At 45.7% G+C, this 17,941-nt stretch overlaps 2 protein-coding genes across 4 annotated transcripts in view; both read left to right on the plus strand.

Moving 5' to 3' along the window:
• Nucleotides 1-17,941, plus strand: part of PCSK5 (proprotein convertase subtilisin/kexin type 5) — a gene marked incomplete at its 3' end in the record, with an annotated part of 420,910 nt that overhangs the window by 400,017 nt on the left and 2,952 nt on the right. For 2 of the 3 annotated variants that reach the window (XM_081103067.1, XM_081103068.1), the window contains 3 exons: nucleotides 4,156-4,373; nucleotides 15,594-15,694; nucleotides 17,053-17,239. In XM_081103067.1, the coding sequence (XP_080959193.1) occupies nucleotides 4,156-4,373; nucleotides 15,594-15,694; nucleotides 17,053-17,239 (506 nt within the window). Of the gene's footprint in view, nucleotides 1-4,155; nucleotides 4,374-15,593; nucleotides 15,716-17,052; nucleotides 17,240-17,941 lie in introns of all 3 variants that reach the window. The other variant, XM_081103066.1, reaches the window with a different exon arrangement.
• LOC308528397 (F-box only protein 31-like) lies at nucleotides 13,422-14,938 on the plus strand (the record flags this gene model as incomplete). The annotated part of the gene is made up of 2 exons (XM_081104010.1): nucleotides 13,422-13,515; nucleotides 13,608-14,938. 2 exons carry the CDS (start codon nucleotides 13,422-13,424, stop codon nucleotides 14,936-14,938), a joined length of 1,425 nt encoding a protein of 474 aa, XP_080960136.1.

Here is a 17,941-nt window from a genome sequence, read left to right on the forward strand (position 1 = left end):
GCAGACGGGGAAGCTAAGTCTCAGAACACGTATATATTGGTGAACAGATTGAAGTCTCACTGCCAGTAAAGGACAAAGATGAGAGAGTACAACCCAGGCCTAACAGTGCCCAAAGGATTTCTGCCAGTTCAGAGTAATGAAAAGGGGAACAGGAGCGGCAAGTGACCCAGCAAGAAACACCAAGGGTCAGACTGTGCAATCAGACTCGCATGCCAAACTTCACTAACAACTCAAAGGCTGCAAAGCAATCACAAGAAAGAGGTGACGCATTCTTCCCTTAGAGAAATTCAAGACCATGAACGTAGGTTCTTTCTCTTCTGCATTTGGATTTGTTCTATCACATTTAATATGTGATGTCTAAGCAATGTATGTGTAATGTTGCTTTCACAAAAGGAACAACTTTCAGTTAAATATCTCCATTTAATTCTCCGCTAATTCTCTAACCTGCCATGCCCGCCTTAAACTCTCAAGTTACATGTTTAATTGCCATAAGCAACCTAAACACATGGATATATCCTTTTAAAAGCATTTCACCGATAAGAACTCTATTCTTTTTCTTTTTTTTTAACAAAAGGCCTTCTGACAAGCATATTTGGAAGAGGATTTGACTAGGTCATCGTTTTTTTACCCTTAGGCATCTCCGCTGAAGAGAAAGATTGATTGCAGGCCTGTTGCTAACTCTTCCTTCCCTAACCTAGAGCACAGAGAGTTTCCAGGCTCAGATTGAAAAGCTGTAACCTTAACCTTTCCCCAAATGCTTTTGCCCAAATTGGCACATCTCTTCAGTTCTATAGCAATCACTGTTTGTATGACTCATTTTAGTGCTATACACTGCCTTGTGTTTTGACTTACCTCATTCATTTGCTCTTTCATTCAACACATGCTTAATGAAGAATACCTTATATGTATAAGGTGAGTAAGACAAAGATTTTGACCTTCAAGAACTTATTCTTCTTACCTATCTCTTCCCCAAAAAATGACAAGCTCTTGAAAGAAAAACACCTCTTCTTTTTCACACGTTACTACAACCATCAGCACAGAAGCACACACATTGCAGCCCTCAAAACACACCAGCCACACTGGATTGATGCAGAATGGGCTCTGCCAGACGAGAGAGGGGCTGGACCTGCCTACCTTGGCCCTTCCCCTTCATCCTAATAAGTGCCTGAAAAAAATCTGTACCCCATATAAAGAGTCTCCATCTTCCTCAAATCAAGTCATAAATATTCTTATTCACAAAAAGGGGGTATAATTCGGTCATCTGAATAGATTGCAGACCGTGGATTTAAGAAGACAATTGTTTCATCGTGTGTGAAGTTGTCCATTGAGAGACAGGCATGGGTTACCATAAATGTCTTTAATGGAGAATAAATAGGGTATTCATGAGGTATAAGTGAAGATATTTAACTGAAATTGTTCCTCTTGTAAAATCAATGACCCACATGACCCACATGCATTGCATAAACTTCATATGTTAAATCTGTTTGCCATGGAAAGGCAGGTATGTAATTCTCTGCACCCTATTTGTGTAATTCTCAACACACACAATTATTTTAGTGTTTGGCCTCAGAGCAGGATCTTGAAGGTCCAAGTTACCATTTGTACTTATGCACAAGATCCTCCTCAAAGCTACAGGCTCAAGAGATTCCACAAACACCTTATGCAAAAGAGTCATAAAAGTAAGCATTGGCACTCTACTCTAAATGTGATCCACTAAACTCTCCACTATCTTTCTTTTAGCGTTACCCTTTAGTTATTTTTTCCCAGAGTTCCTACTGATTCTTTTCATCTTCATAACATTAGTGAAGAGTGTCTGTAGGCTGCTTTAGAGTTTACATAGCATCTCCACTCACTCTGTATCTTTACATTAGGATTTGATTCAGCAACTATTGTATGAGGTTGATATTATTCTCTCCATCTCACAGATGAGGAAAGCAAGTCTCAGAAAGGTTAAATGACTTACTCAAAGTCACACAGCTACTAGTAGACGGTGGAGTAAAAACTAAAAATCAGATCTTCTGGCTTCATTCCTGTGTAGTCCTTCCATTCTGTATGGATTTTCACTTTTTCCTATTGCTTTCTCTTTTGAATCTTATGTGATCTTTATCAACAATTCAGTTCATGGTTGATGTTTTCTTTTGTTAACCTCTCATCCTCTTGTCTCTCAAATACCTCACACTTTCACTTAATGACTCACTGTAATTGTTCTTCAGTAACTATTCTTCACCTAACTGTACAAGGTGAAACAATATTTGATTTGCCACAAGCTGGGCCACTGAGATACAAGTATACTCACTCAGGTCAGTGATGGATGGCTAGGTAGAGGCAGACTCAGCAGTATCTAGCCATGGCGTTAGTTTTCAACAAGTCAGTAGCACTGAAATAAACTGAAAAAACAAAAAACAAAAAAACTACGCCCTAACCGGTTTGGCTCAGTGGCTAGAGCGTCGGCCTGCAGACTCAAGGGTCCCAGTTTCAATTCCGGTCAACGGCATATACCTTGGTTGCGGGCACATACCCAGTAGGGAGTGTGCAGGAGGCAGCTGATTGATGTTCCTCTCTCATCAATGTTTCTCTCTCTATCCCTCTCCCGTCCTCTCTGTAAAAAATCAATAAAATATATTTTTTAAAAAAACTAATGGACCCAATAGCATTGTGTCAGAGAAACCAAGGTTTGAACCTTTGGGGTTCTACAATAGCTTCAGGTGCATACGCCCAGAGATGCCGAAATGACTCAATGACCTCAAGAAATTCATCTTTGACAGTGACTCCTTTTATCTTATACCTTATGTGAATTTTTTAAAATTTACCTTCAAAGAATGCACTTTTCATAGTGTTACTTAACAGATAAGTTAAAATAACATTGTCCTACTTAACTAGCTAGATGACCTTAAGCTAACTGTCTAAATTCTGAGCCTCAGTTTTTACATATGTAAAATAGAAATGATTAACTATGAAGTTCATAATTATCACTAATTTATATTAATCACTTATAATGTGTCAGGCACTGTTTTAACAAGTTTCTCAGTAATAACTTGTTTAATTTTAGGTACTAACATTAGCCCCATATTACAGACCTGAGATACAGAGATGTTGTGTGACTTGCCGAAGGGCAACCAGCTCCCGGGTGGTTTGGCTGGGCTTTGACCCCATGTAAAACTGTTCCAAAGGGCAAGCTCCTAACTGCCACACTCTAGTGTTTCATTTTTAGGTTCAATAAGGTGAAATATTAAGTTTATGACGTCCCTAGTGTACTATCAGGTAGACAATAAAAAAGTAATGAACAGTGATTATTGTTCCATTTGGTGTCCAAAAATCTTTTAAATAGAGGTTACATGTATTATTATGAAACCATCAACATCACTTATGCCACTTCCTATTTCAAGATGTTTTTTACATTGAGAAAATAGAAGAACCATTCAGAGGTACATTTAAAATGTCTTCCATTCTCTGATCCCATTCAACACAACTTAAAGCTCAAATTTTCAAGTACACAGGGATATATAGAAGGCAAACGTAGTAAATAATTACTGTGGTACTACTATCTTCTTCTATCTATATAAAAGGGTAATATGCAAAGTGCCCTCTCGGGAGTTCAACCAGGAGAACAGGAGTTCAATCACTCGCTATGACATGCGCTGACAACCAGGGGGCAGCGCAGAACATGGCAGGCGACCCCAGTGGTGGCCACAGGGCGCTGAGGGAGTGAGAGAAGGAGGAGGCAGGGAGGCGAGGAACCTGATCAGCCCTGATCACTGGCCAGGCCTAGGGACCCTACCTGTGCACAACTTTCATGCACTGGGCCTCTAGTATGTAATAAGAACTAAGTCCTTTTATATGTGTTATCTAACAATTCTCACAAATAGCAGGGGAGAGGCTGTAATGCCTAATTTACAGATAAGAAAACTGAGAATCATTAGATTTATTATCATAGTCAGTAATAATTCTAATGAGAAAAGGTAATTCACCCAGTTTATAAATTAAGCTTGTGTGGCTAACCATGATTTCCCAAAGCTTAGAATATGGTCTTTGCAGGAACATTTGGGAACTTGTTCCCCAGCACATGTCGTCAGTTTGGCTCAAATAAACTCATAGAAGTTCTCAAAAGAAAAAAGAAAAAAAGAATTTAGTCTTTGCTTCCCTCCTTGGTTGCAGATATTATGCAGCAAACTCCACTGGACGGTGTGAGAGGTGCAACAAGAGCTGCAAGGCCTGCAGGGGCCCAAGGCCCACCGACTGCCTGTCTTGCGATACATTTTTCTTTCTGCTCCACTCCAAGGGCGAGTGTCGTCGCACCTGCCCAGATCATTACTATGCAGACCAAAAGACACAGACCTGTGAGAGATGCCATCCGACTTGCCATGAATGCAAAGGTAAGCATGTATCTATCCTTTTGCACGTGTGAATGGAAAAATACAAAGTTTCCCTTCCTGCTTAGCCCCTCTTGTTTCCCCACCACCTTTGGTTGGTCCTTTTGCTTGACAACCTCATAACCAGTCCTCCAGCATCAGCACCCTCTGCATTCTCTCAGCTTCTGCACCTGCCCTCTGACCTGGGCTACTCCTGTACCTGCATTCTCTCAGCTTCTGCACCTGCCTCTTCAGATTGTATTGTCTCCTCCAGGAAGTGTTTTACACCTACCCTGTCTTCCTTCTCTGCCTGTTGATCTCGGAATCTTTTCTCCCCAGTGAAAGTTATTTTCATTACATCAACAACTACTTAAGAAATCAGCCGCAAACTCTCCCAAGCTCCATTCCGAGTTTCCAGATACCTACTTATCTGTCCCAGAGACCCTTAAAATCAACATGTCCCAGAGCAAACACAACCTGGGTTTCCTCTGATATTCACTCTTTCTGTTAATGGACCCACCGTGCTCTCCCCCCGCCCCAGGTCATCCTGTACAATAGTACCGGAGTGACCTTTCTAAAATCCCTATCCGCTCACTTTCCTCCATAGCTTGACAGAGAAATGTGATCATGATGAATCCATGATAACTCTCTGGATGAAAAAGGGCCACATCGTAAAGCTAACTAGCTCAGGGGAGTCCTGCATGGAGGGCCTTAAAAAAAACTCAAGAGACTTGCCCTAACCAGCTTGGCGTAGTGGATAGAGTTTGGCCTGAGGACTGAAGGGTCCCAGGTTCGATTCCGGTCAAGGGCATGTACCTTGGTTGCAAGCACATCCCTAGAGGAGGTGTGCAGGAGGCAACTGATTGATGTTTCTCTCTCATCAGTATTTCTAACTCTCTATCCCTCTCCCTTCCTCTCTGTAAAAAAATCAATAAAAATATATTAAAAACAAAAACAAAAAACTCAGAGACCTTAAAGTAACCACATACGATGATTTGAACACAAAAATGTCTAACTAAAAGGGAGTCATAAAGGGTAGTTATGTCCTAGGCCAGTATCTTCCTTGACAAAGGTCAGTCTTTACCTTAAGTGAGCCTGCCTATTGTCTTTTTGCATCTAAGATAGCATAACTTTGAAATGTCAGAGTACTCCTTTTCCAGACCCTTCAAGGTACAACTGCCTGCATCAGAGCACAAGACCACAGATCCCTGACTATTATCTTGTTCCTGAATATCACTTCTATGTGCTGTAAATGTTAAGTATTAATTATCCTGTACCCACCAATGTAAAGAAGTATGTGTTTCTCTATTTTGCCTTTTTATCAATCCCAGAGATTTCCCCACTTTGCTTTCTCCCATCCCCTTAACTATCACCAATGGATTTCACATAACCCTCCTAATGTCTCCTCCTTTCATCCTAAAGTACAAAATAAGCAGCAAAACCGCTATTCTCCAGAGCATTTTTCCAACCTATTGAGGTTTTACGTCCCAGCAATCATCATCAGTTTTGGCTCAAGTAAACTCATAAAAATTCTCTACAGATTTGGACATTTCTTAGGTCCCTACCTCCTACAATATTTCAATTGACAGCTGGTAGGATACATTCCTGTCATCTTTTTCTTTATGTTTGCTATTCTTAGCCCTTCTTCTATATAAATTTTATAATTAGCATTTCCTCTAAAAAGCCTTCCCTAACCACCTCCACTCTGTGTTCCTTTAGTCCTCTGCGTTCGTTCATCTCTTTATTTATTCAACAAATATTTGTCCAGCACTATGGCCCCGACAATGTCATCCGCACCCTCTATAGCAGTGGTTCTCAACCTTGGCTGCACATTAGAATCACCTGGGAATCTTTTTAAAATCCTGATTTCTGGGCCTCCTCCTCCGGAAATTCTGTTTCTTTGTTACTAATGTTGTGGCCCCACCCCATAACAAAGAAACAGAATTTCCGGAGGATGAGGCCCAGAAATCAGGATTTTGAAAAGATTCCCAGGTGATTCTAATGTGCAGCCAAGGTTGAGAACCACTGCTCTATATTCAACAACAACTACGTAAGAAGACAACTGTGAACAAGACAGACAAGGTCCCTGAAGCGCAGAGGACATAGTTTGTAACAGTTTACTTATTCTTTGTCCCTCACTATAAACTGAGGTCCGAAAAGGCACAAATTAATGTCTTACCTTTGTAGCTCTAGCACTGAGCACTGTCACATGGGCAGGCGGAGGCGGTGGGTTGCATCAGCTCCTCAGCAGACGGTGGCAGCTCCAGGAAGGGCAGCCATACCTGCTGGGGTCCTTGGGGACATCAGTGAGCTCCAGCCAGTGCAGCAGCCTGCGACCCCGGCAGAGCCCCACCGTGGCAGCAGCTACCATAGTCCTTGACCCGTCTCAGACAGTGGAGGTCCGCCCTATGTACGGCCTCCACCTCACGCCCATCACAAAGGTGACCATCAGCATGGCCCTTCCGCAGCTGAAGCAGCAGGACGGCCATTTCCAGATGGGAGGTTGCACTGTAGAAAATGCAAGCCTGAGCGCACGGGCACCACCACCAGGCGCCCGCCCTCCGGGTTTCCAAGGACACCGTGGCCTGCATGCGCTTCAAGGGCAGGGTGGAGAGCAAGAGTCTGGTCCAGTCACTCCTGGCCTGCTCCCACGGCAAGGCTGTCCTCAAGGTGCTCGCCACCAAGTTCAAAATCGATGCCCCCACCAGCCACGCCTGGGGCTCCTTCTTCCACGATGCAGCCGGGAGAAGGGCCTACACGACTTCCCAGGAGGGACTGCCCTGAAGGAGTCGGGCTCAGAGAAGCCCAGCGAGGTGGTCAGGGTGTTGGCGAAGTGTGGGGAGATGCGCAACGTGGACACCCCCATGCTGGACGCCCAACCACGAGATGACAGACCAGATGGTTCCAGGTGCACGTCCTGTACGAGTGCGTCAGCTTCACAACTGAGAGCGCCTGCGGAGGGAGCTCATGTGGGAGGCCAGGGCGTGGCGCACGGAGCTCACGTGGGAGGCCAGGGCGTGGCGCACGGAGCTCACGTGGGAGGCCAGGGCTTGGCGCACGGAGCTCACGTGAGAGGCCAGGGCATGGCGCACGGAGCTCACGTGGGAGGCCAGGGCGTGGCGCAGGGAGCTCACGTGGGAGGCCAGGGCGTGGCGCAGGGAGCTCACGTGGGAGGCGAGGGCGTGGCGCACGGAGCTCGCGTGGGAGGCCACGGCGGCGTGGTGTGGCATGGCCGCGATGGCCTGGCTTCTTTTCTCTGACCAAACCCCTGGGTGGTGCGTCAATTAAGTAAAACCGCAACCCAGACGACAGAAATTTCAGCAGCTGGAACCGCAAAGAGAACAAAAGCTCCGAGACAAAGAGGCAGAGGGCAGGGGAAAGGAAACAGCTAGAATTAGAGAAAGAAAAAGAGGAGCTTTGCAAGAGGAAACAAAAACAGAGGGGCCGTGAACTCCATCGGGTCAGAAAAGGCTCAAGAAGCTACAGTCTGCCCTGACCAGTTTGGCTCAGTGGATAGAGCATCGGCCTGTGGACTGAAGGGTCTAGGGTTCGATTCTGGTCAAGGGCATGTACCTTGGTTGCGGGCACATCCCCAGTGAGGAGTGTGCAGGAGGCAGCTGATGGATGTTTCTCTCTCATGGATGTTTCTAACTCTCTATCCCTCTCCCTCTCTGTAAAAAATCAATAAAATATATTAAAAAAAAAAAAAAAGAAGAAGAAGAAGCTACAGTCGGAAGAGCAGGAAAAACTACAAGAAACGATGAAACTACAACAGTTCGAGGAACCCGCAGTCCCGCCCTCACTGCGGGGCTGCTTAGAGGCCGAGGTGCCTGAGGGTTGGTCTTGGTCTTCAGCAAGGAGCCGCTTCCCTCTGCTCTGGGCCAGGATCCCTGCATTTCTCTGCCACCCGGGGCCAGAGTCACAGCCCCCACTTTGCTCTGGTGGTTGCAGCCTAGACCGAAAGAAATGTGTTAAAACCGAGAAGGGGGGAAAATGGAGAGAGTGGCTCTCAGGAATATACACATTAAATTACTCGTAGATAGAAACTGCTCAGACTAGTGGACAATCTACACACACTAACCTGGGAATGGTCATGTGCTACTCAGACGAGTCCCAGAATGTCTTCTGTGTCTCTCACAGCATGATGTTTCGGCAGTACCCAAGAGAAATATAATGCAAGCCATACATATAACTTTACATCTAGGAGTCACATTAAAAAAAAACTGGTAAAATTAATTTCATATATTTCCTTTAATATACCCCAAATAGTATTTTAATATACAGTCAACATAAAATTGATTGAGATATTTCACATTCCCCTTTTTTTTTCTAAGTCTTTGACATCTTCTGGGGTCCAGCCAATTAGGACTGAGTGAGATGGACTGGACACGCCCTGGAGCCCTCCCACGTCCCTCCCCGGCCCCAATCATGCACCTCTGGGTGCCTTGGCCTGACCTGTGCCCTCTCACAATCCCAGACACCTCAGGGGATATCGGAGAGCTGGTTTCGGCCCCATCCCACAGGCCCGGCTGAGGGACCCCAATGGTGCACGAATTCGTGCACTGGGCCTCTAGCCTGTATAATAAAAGCCTAAGCGACCATTACGGTGGAACGACCAGAACGATCAGTCGCTATGATGCACACTGACCACCAGGGGGCAGACACTCAATGCAGGAGCTGCCCCCTGGTGGTCAGTGTGCTCCCACAGGGGGAGAGCCGCTCAGCCAGAAGCCGGGCTCACAGCTGGGAAGCGCAGCTGCCACAGTGGGAGCCTCTCCTGACTCTGTGGCATTAGGCGCAGTGGGCCAGGATGTACGCAAGCAGTGCCTAGCCCCGATTCGGGCTTCTCCCTGGCCGCCTGCCACTTGGCACACTGCTACATCCCCCGAGGGGGGGGTCCCAGACTGCAAGAGAGCGCAGGCCAGGCTGAGGGACCTCCCCTGCCCCAGTGCATGGATTTTGTGCACCGGGCCTCTAGTATGATATTATAATGGTGATACATTTGTCCAAGTTCATAGAATGTACAATGCCAAGAGTGAACCCTATCAGAAACTATAGGATTTGGGTGTACAAAATTTGAGGACAGGTTTTCTCTTGAGCTGTATACTGATTGAAAAAAGTATGAATTCCTTTCTTCTTAAAATATTAGTCATCAGCCTAGCCTGCATGGCTCAGTGGTTGAGCATTGCACTATAAACCAAGAGGTCAGGGTTCAATTCCTGGTCAGGGCACATGCCCGGGTTACGGCTCAGTCCCCAGTGTTGGGCATGCAGGAGGCAGCCCATCAATGACTCTCTCTCATCATTGATGTTTCTATCTCTCTCTTCCTCTCCATTCATCTCTGAAATCAATAAAAATATATTTAAAAAATTCACATTAGTCATCATACTAAGAACTGAGGATGTATGAAAAATAAAAGGAAAATTGTAACTTGCCAACTAGATTGTATTTTATTCACATTTGACTGCCTACTAATATTAGGGTATTTTTTAAAAGTTTAAAAGCACTAGGTAAAGTGCGGGAGGGGGGGAGGAGCACACCAGGCCTAATAAGTATATATGTTTGTATGCAATTGGTTCCTCCACAATTAGTTTATTCCTTGCCTTCACACACTTAACTTTTTATTTATCTTCCTCACAAAATTGTTTGAAATAAAAATCCAGGCTGAGTAGCCCAACCCCCCTAACTCTCCCAAGCTGCCTCTCTCTGTGTAAATAATGCCATAAACAGCCCCCAGGGTTGCTCTGCCTTGGCGAATTCATCCCATGGGGGTCAGTCCAAGGTAGAGCAGATGGTGAGCTGTTCTGAATTTTAAGGAAATACCAAAGCTGTCTTTATAGGTCCCAAGGCTCCTGCAGATCCTTAGAAGCAATGATAAATGTCGGGTGTTAAACTTGAAAACAGAGAAAACATTCTAGAAATTAACAAACTGCCTTTTGCAAAAGACTCTGGGTGCCCTAAGTGTGGAGATTTTGCCATAAATCAATGTAGGAGATTTAAAGGGAATTACTGATTTGTTACCCAAGGTGACAGGTAGTTCCTTTGGGGACTGCCCAGGACCTAGGCCTCAGCCAAATTGCTGCTGGTCTTCTGAAAAAAATTTAACCAACCTTAAGGTACACATTTTGTAACCCTTTTTTCCTCTTTTAATTTTTCCTACCCTAAATTTCTCTTCATAAAGAAAAACAAAACCCACACTTCTTTATTTTAAAATTGGAGTAAGACATGTAAACTATATTTTAGAAAAATGTAGGGTAGGAAGAAAGGAAGTAGGGGAAGATTGATTCTTTCATCAGAGACTGTAGTTATGTCCCAGACATGTAGGAAATTCTGTATAAATCTAGAAGTAAAATAAAAATAGAATGGCTTTGAATTTATATCATGACAGACAGCCCTAATCAAAGCAGTTGAGCAATAAAGGTTTATTCTCTAAGATGTTGTTCATAGCTCAGAATTCATTTTTCCATAGAAACTTTATAAATGATTGAGTTCACAGATCAGACATGAAGTGCTAACTCCATAGTGAATCTGAAGGACAGAACTCACAGTTCTAGTTCAAGTTTAACTAACCACTCTTTTCAATATTCTTCTGATCGGAAGACCTATACAAATTCCAACTCACAATACCAGGCACTTTCCATGTCCTGTCTGTCTCTAGGCTTCTGTTTTAATATTCTCAGCAAAACTGCCAGAGTCTTCTTAGAGCTCAGGTCTCCTGTCTCCAAACTCTTAGTTATCCCTTGACATTTGAATAGAAAGAAATGCTTGAGCCAGTCATTCTTGGGGTCTCTGAATTAGGAGAGAGGGTTATTACCTCCACAGGAAACAGAATCTATAGATCCAGACCTCCTCTACTTGGTGGTTCAAGTGTTAAGGTATAATCCTTGTCCTCTATACTAGTTAAAAATAAGCAGGAGATTAGTGAGAGGAAACCAAGATGGCGGCATAGGTTAATGCCGGAGATTGCTGCCTCGAACAACCACTTCAAAAAACAACTAAAAGACGGAACAGACATCATCCAGAACCACAGGAAGGCTGGCTGAGTGGAAATTCTACAACTAGGAGGAAAGAGAATATCATACCCAGACTCAGAGGAGGCGCAGTGCTGAAGTGAAATACTCAGGTGCGGAGTGCACACGGAGCGGGCTGGAGGCGGAGGGCGCGGTTGTTGTTTTCAATCGGGAGGGAGTTTCAGACTCTGAGCTCCAGACCTGGGCGAGTCGCTAGGGACCCAGACTCAAACGGGAGAAGAGGGACTGTCTGGCTTCGGTCGGAACTCGAAGGCAGCTTTCTCTCCGAGGTTTGCAGTGGTTGCTGGGACTCTATGAAGCAGAGCCCCTAGGGACGGGACTGAGAGCAGCCGTAACTGCTCGCTCCGGCCCGCCCTGTAGATCCCCGGGGACCCGCCCTGCCCAAGCCCTGCGCAGAGCCATTTGCTGGATAGCCTCAGGCAAACGCTAGATTAGCACCGCCCTAGAGATCCAGCACAGAAGCTCTCCCACTGCAGACACAGCAGACTCTCATAGCCAGTTAGCCTGGAGGTCAAATCACCCCCCCCTCCATATTGCCGACAACAATCAAGGCTTAACTACAACAAGACTGCGCACAAAGACCACTAGGGGGTGCACCAAGAAAGCATAAAAAATGCGGAGACAAAGAAACAGGACAGAACTGTCAATGGAGGATATTGAGTTCAGAACCACACTTTTAAGGTCTCTTAAGAACTGTCTAGAAGCCGCCGATAAATGTAGTGAGATCCTCAAGAAATGTAATGAGACCCTCGATGTTATGATAAAGAACCAACTAGAAATTAAGCATACACGGACTGAAATAACGAATACTATACAGACTCCCAACAGCAGACCAGAGGAGCGCAAGAATCAAGGCAAAGATTTGAAATGCGAAGAAGCAAAAAACACCCAACCAGAAAAGCAAAATAAAAAAAGAATCCGAAAATACGAAGATAGTGTAAGGAGCCTCTGGGACAGCTTCAAGCGTACCAACATCAGAATTATAGGGGTACCAGAAGATGAGAGAGAGCAAGATATTGAAAACCTATTTGAAGAAATAATGACAGAAAACTTCCCCCACCTGGTGAAAGAAATAGACTTACAGGTCCAGGAAGCGCAGAGAACCCCAAACAAAAGGAATCCAAAGAGGACCACACCAAGACACATCATAATTAAAATGCCAAGAGCAAAAGACAAAGAGAGAATCTTAAAAGCAGCAAGAGAAAAAAAGTCATTTACCTACAAGGGAGTACCCATACGATTGTCAACTGATTTCTCAACAGAAACTATGCAGGCCAGAAGGGACTGGCAAGAAATATTCAAAGTGATGAATAGCAAGAACCTACAACCAAGATTACTTTACCCAGCAAAGCTATCATTCAGAATTGAAGGTCAGATAAAGAGCTTCACAGATAAGGAAAAGCTAAAGGAGTTCATCACCACCAAACCAGGATTATATGAAATGCTGAAAGGTATCCTTTAAGAAGAGGAAGAGGAAGAAAAAGGTAAAGATACAAATTATGAACAACAAACATGCATCTATCAACAAGTGAATCTAAGAATCAAGTGAATAAATAATCTGGTGATCCTAATAGAATCAGGGACATAGAAAGGGAATGGACTGACTATTCTTGGGGGGAAAGGGGTGTGGGAGATGGGGGAAGAGACTGGACAAAAATCGTGCACCTATAGATGAGGACAGTGGGTGGGGAGTGAGGGTGGAGGGTGGGGCGGGAACTGGGAGGAGGGGAGTTATGGGGGGAAAAAAGAGAAACAAATGTAATAATCTGAACAATAAAGATTTAATTTAAAAAAATTTTTTTAAAAAAGAAAGCAGATTAGTGACTGCCTGGGGCTAGGGCGGGAGGACAGGGAGGGGGCACTGGGAAAGGGAGGTGACTGTTAATGGGTATGGGTTTAAAGTCCTACAACTGGCTCCTCTCTGAGGGGGCGTGGCTAGGCCCTGGAGGGCGTGGCTGGACTTTAGGGCGGACCCAGCCAGCTTAAAAACCCGCGGAGGAGGAGCAGCAGCCCACTCTGCAGTGGCTGTTCAGCGAGGAGGATGGAGGAGTGCGCTTGCCTCTGCGGCTTGGGCTCTTCGCGGGGATGTTGGTGTCGTCAGGAGCCCCAGGGCCCAGCTGAGACGAGGGCAAGCGGTGTCCCCAGAAGCGACAGCGCCCAGCTGAGACGCCAGCGGCCGAGGGCAAGCGGTGTCCCCAGAAGCGACAGCGCCCAGCTGAGACGGCAGCGGCCAAGGGCAAGCCGGCCCCGGCAGAAAAGCACCTCGAGGCGGACGCCGCAGCGCGCTGCTGGGCTGGGAGTGGAGGAATCGCGAGCCCCAGGCCACCCCCGCACTGCTCCCTGCAGGACCTGCCGGTGGAGATGCTGGTGGAGATCTTCGCCTCGCTCCCCGGCACCGACCTGGCCAGCCTGGCCCAGGTCTGCACCAAATTCCGCCGCATCCTGCACATCGACAGCATCTGGAGACGGCGCTGCTGGGAGGAGTTTGGCGTTTGTGAAAACTTGCAGAATCTGGAGACGGTGGGCACGTCTTACCGAGAAGTCTATGCGAAGCTGCTCCACCCATACAGACACACTTTGGGATTGTGGCAGCGAGATGCTGAGGGTTTTAAAGCACTGCTGTATGCAGCGGTGGACGGCTTAGGCATCACTGCGTGGACGTACAGGCCTTGTCTTCACACCCAGGTGGACGGCCCGATGCCGTTCAAGCCCGCGTTCCGGATCTGCCTGACGGAGCGGAAAGCAGCGGTGGAGTGCATGGAAGGCCGCCACCGCAGGCCCCACGGCCGCCACCTGCACATTCGGAAGGACAGGCTCCAAACCCGGTGCAAGAAGACAGACCACCTGAATGATTTCCTAATGCAGTTTCGGGTGGAATGGGGGCGGATGCTGGTGCAGGAGGACAGACAGCCGTATGACTGCCGGACCTACCGCCGCCTCTACCTCCCGCCCAGCCACCCGGACGACCTCATCAGGCCAGGCCTCTTCCAGTGCAGATCCAATCGCTATGGCCCGATGATCGCCATGCTCAGCTTCCACGGGAAGTGTGCCAGGGTCACGGAGATCACCGGAACCTTATTCCAGACGTTACAGATCCACCTCATGCGCCGCATCGAGATGCGAGATGGCGAGATCTTCTGGGACGTGGACGAGCTCTCCGGCGTGGTCCAGGAGATGGACGAGCAGGTGCTCCGGGAGCAGCAGCAGCAGCAGCAAGAAGACGGGACTGAGGGAAGCGAGGGCCATGGCTGGCAGAGCCCTGCCCAGCCCAGCGTCGGGGAGTCCGGGGCTGCAGCTGCGGAGGAGCAGCCTGTCCCGTTTGTTCTGCCTGAGGGCGTGCGCTCAACGGACCAGAACTACCCCCGAACCTGCAGGATGTGTTTCTATGGCGTGCACACTTCTACCTCACATGGCTTCACCGAGTCCAGCACTGGAGTCGTCACCCTGTTCGATGAGAACCGCTTCGGGTTCCTGTGTCTGCAGGAGAGAGCCTTCAGCCTGTTCGGCAGAGTCCTGACCCCTTGGGAGGACGGGCTGGCACGCACTTTGAAGATCTGACCTTCTGACCAAGTTACCCACCTTGGTTTGTTTTTTTAATCCTCACCCGAGGATATTTGATGTTTAGAGAGAGTGGGGGAGAGAGGGAAAGACAGAAAGAACGGATGGGAGAGAAACACAAGAGTTGGTTGCCTCCTGCCCAAGCCCGGAACAGGGCCAGGCTGGGTAGGGGCCAGCAGTTGAGGTCGAAATAAACCTTAGACCAGTGGTCTCAACCTTCCTAATGCTGCGACCCTTTAATACAGTTCCTCATGTTGTTACAAATTGAACATAATGAAAGCATAGTGATTAATCACACACACAAAAATAAAGATATCTTAGTTAATAAAAAAAATAATAAGCTGAATGACAAATAAAGGTTTTATAAACATTCTATATGATTTCTCATTCTCAGAAAATCCTCTTGCTTTAATAAAAGATCTGTCATCTCTAAATCTTCAATTTCCAGACTGAAAATTTACAACAATTTAACTAATTGGATAACTAATGGTCTTCACTTGGTGTTTTGCAGACTTTTTTTTTTCATATCCTCAATCATTTGACCCTTCCACTTCCATTTCCTTAACATATTCCATGCTCCTACGTGTCTGGAACCAAGTCAGAGGTTGAAATCTAAGGTCAGTCTCATAACTTAGAATCATTTTTTTTCTTTCAGGAAAAGGAGCGTTGCAGTGCTTATCCTGTGTGTGGAGTTACCACCTGGCGGGAGGAGTCTGCACCTCGGACTGTCTTGTGGGGGAATACAGAGTGGGAGAGGTACTGAGAGCTGGGCATAGTGTGCCTTCTGCCCTTCCACAAAATGAACTGGTTTCTGCCTGTCATTCTAGGCAAAGTAAAACAGGCCTAAAATTCCTATACTGTGCAGGTTTAATCTTTTTAAATCTTCTACATTGAATCATGGATTAATGGTGCTAGCCACCCATAGCTTTCATTTGAGAACATCTGAGATATAAAATGGGGAAGTTTAAGTCATGAGGGCTTCAGAATTAACTCTTCATTCATTGCTCGTGACCTTAGTAGTTTCAGGGTAACATAGGAACATTATGTCAGAAATTAGAAATATCTTTTTTTACCTCATTGCTGTCTAACGTGGAACATCTGAATAAAGCCAGAACTCCATAGCTGATATTATCTTTTCATTTCTTCTACCCCCTTCACTGTGTATTAAGATGTATTTTCACTTCCTTGCCTAGAAATCATGGGTTTTCTGAGTCTGCTAACTTCTTGATTATGTTTCCAAACTTTAGAAGTTGAGTAAATCTCTCCATGGTGAAATAAGCATGACTCAACATATTCACACTTGAGCTCTTTATATTCTGACAGTAGCCCTTATTACACTTTGGTGAAACTGAAGTTCAGAGAGATTAAAGAGTTGGTAAAGACCACATGAATAGTAAGTAACAAAGCCAGAATTCAACCCAGGGTTTCTGTCTTCTAATCCAGGATTTGATGAGATAATAATAGCTGAGAAAGCACCTTCTCAGTGCCTAAAACATGCCAAGGTGCTCAACAAAGATATTGTCCATTCCTTCTTTTTCTGTTACATCATCTTTCCAAAGTGCCTATCTTCCCCCGTCTATGTTTCCAGCAGTAGGGAAGGAGCAATTTGTCAGGAGGGAGGCCACTTTCTCCTCATCTCTCAATTCCCTTCTCATGGAGATTTAGCTGCTTTAGTTAAACAATCACAACTTACGTTTTTCTAGGACAGAATGAGAGGCCAGGCAGAAAATGAGTCAAGGGTGCTTGATCAAAGAAAACCTTAGTGCAAACTTACATGTGAAATAACCCCCCTTTGAAGTATGGGCAATGAATGAAGAAGAATTTTAAACTGTGAAGGTCGGTGTAGGGTGGGCCAGACAAAACTTGTCCTTTCTCAGGCACAGCACATGAGCTATCAGTCTGTAACCTGAGCTGGTCTTCAAGCCTGTTCTTTCATTATTGTTAGCAGCAGATCTCAGAGGGAAAGGGCCAGCAATGATTCCATCCGACAAAGACTTGGTTCGGTCTTTCACCCAGAACAGATCACCTTTTTGCTGTCCCCCGTATGCCTTCTTTCCTTATGGAGATAAGATATGCCTTCCTCCCCACTCAAAAGGATTTCCTGATCTTAACAGGGGGAGAAATTTAACTGTGAAAAATGCCACGAGAGCTGTGTAGAATGCAAAGGCCCTGGCGCCAAGAACTGTACTATGTGCCCCGCCAACCTGCTGCTGGTCATGGATGACAGCCGCTGCCTGCACTGTTGCAACACCTCTGATCCCACCGATACCCAGGACTGCTGTGACTGCCAGAATACCACAGGTGAGAGGAGAGGAAGAGCAGCCTGCAAGGGAAGGGCATGGCCTCAGGAAGCTGACGGGAGCAAGAGAGAGAGAAGGATAGAGAGATCAGAAGAATCAATAGGGCTATCTCTTTATTGAGGCATGATATGTGCCTACTGTACTTGAAACTTTCTGTCCATCATCTCATATAAGTAGATAATATTAATCCCATTTTACAGATGAGGAGACTGAGTCTCAAGGGGTTTGATTAGCATGCCCAAGTCCACACCAACGTTAAGAGGCTCATCTGGAATTAGAATCTGGGTCCTTTGGATTGCAAAGCCTGCATTTATTTCCACTACTGTGCTCCCTCCAACATTAGAGCTCAAATAGGTCTAGAATTTTATCTTTCTAATGTTACTTTATAACTTTTTTATTCTTCCCTTCTGGGAAAAAAAAAGGAAAAGAATCAACTATCAAAAATCTGGTGCCAGTATTATCATAAAGAATCATTCTGTAGAAATCAGCCCAAATCTAGGCTTCCTATTAGAGACCTAAATCATTTTAGAAATGAACTTTCATTGAAGGATAAAAGGAAACAAACCTTTTAACCAATTCCCAATCACCACAATGTCTCCCACTCCCAACTCAATTTTTAAGGGTACTTGGTTCCCATTGGCCACAAACTTAGAAAGACCCCAAATGGAGTGATTTCTTTTTAAAAATAAAAAATACTTTCTTA

This window comes from Myotis nattereri (assembly GCF_964212035.1).
Source record: "Myotis nattereri genome assembly, chromosome: 12".
In the NCBI taxonomy this organism is placed as follows: Eukaryota; Metazoa; Chordata; class Mammalia; order Chiroptera; family Vespertilionidae; genus Myotis; species Myotis nattereri.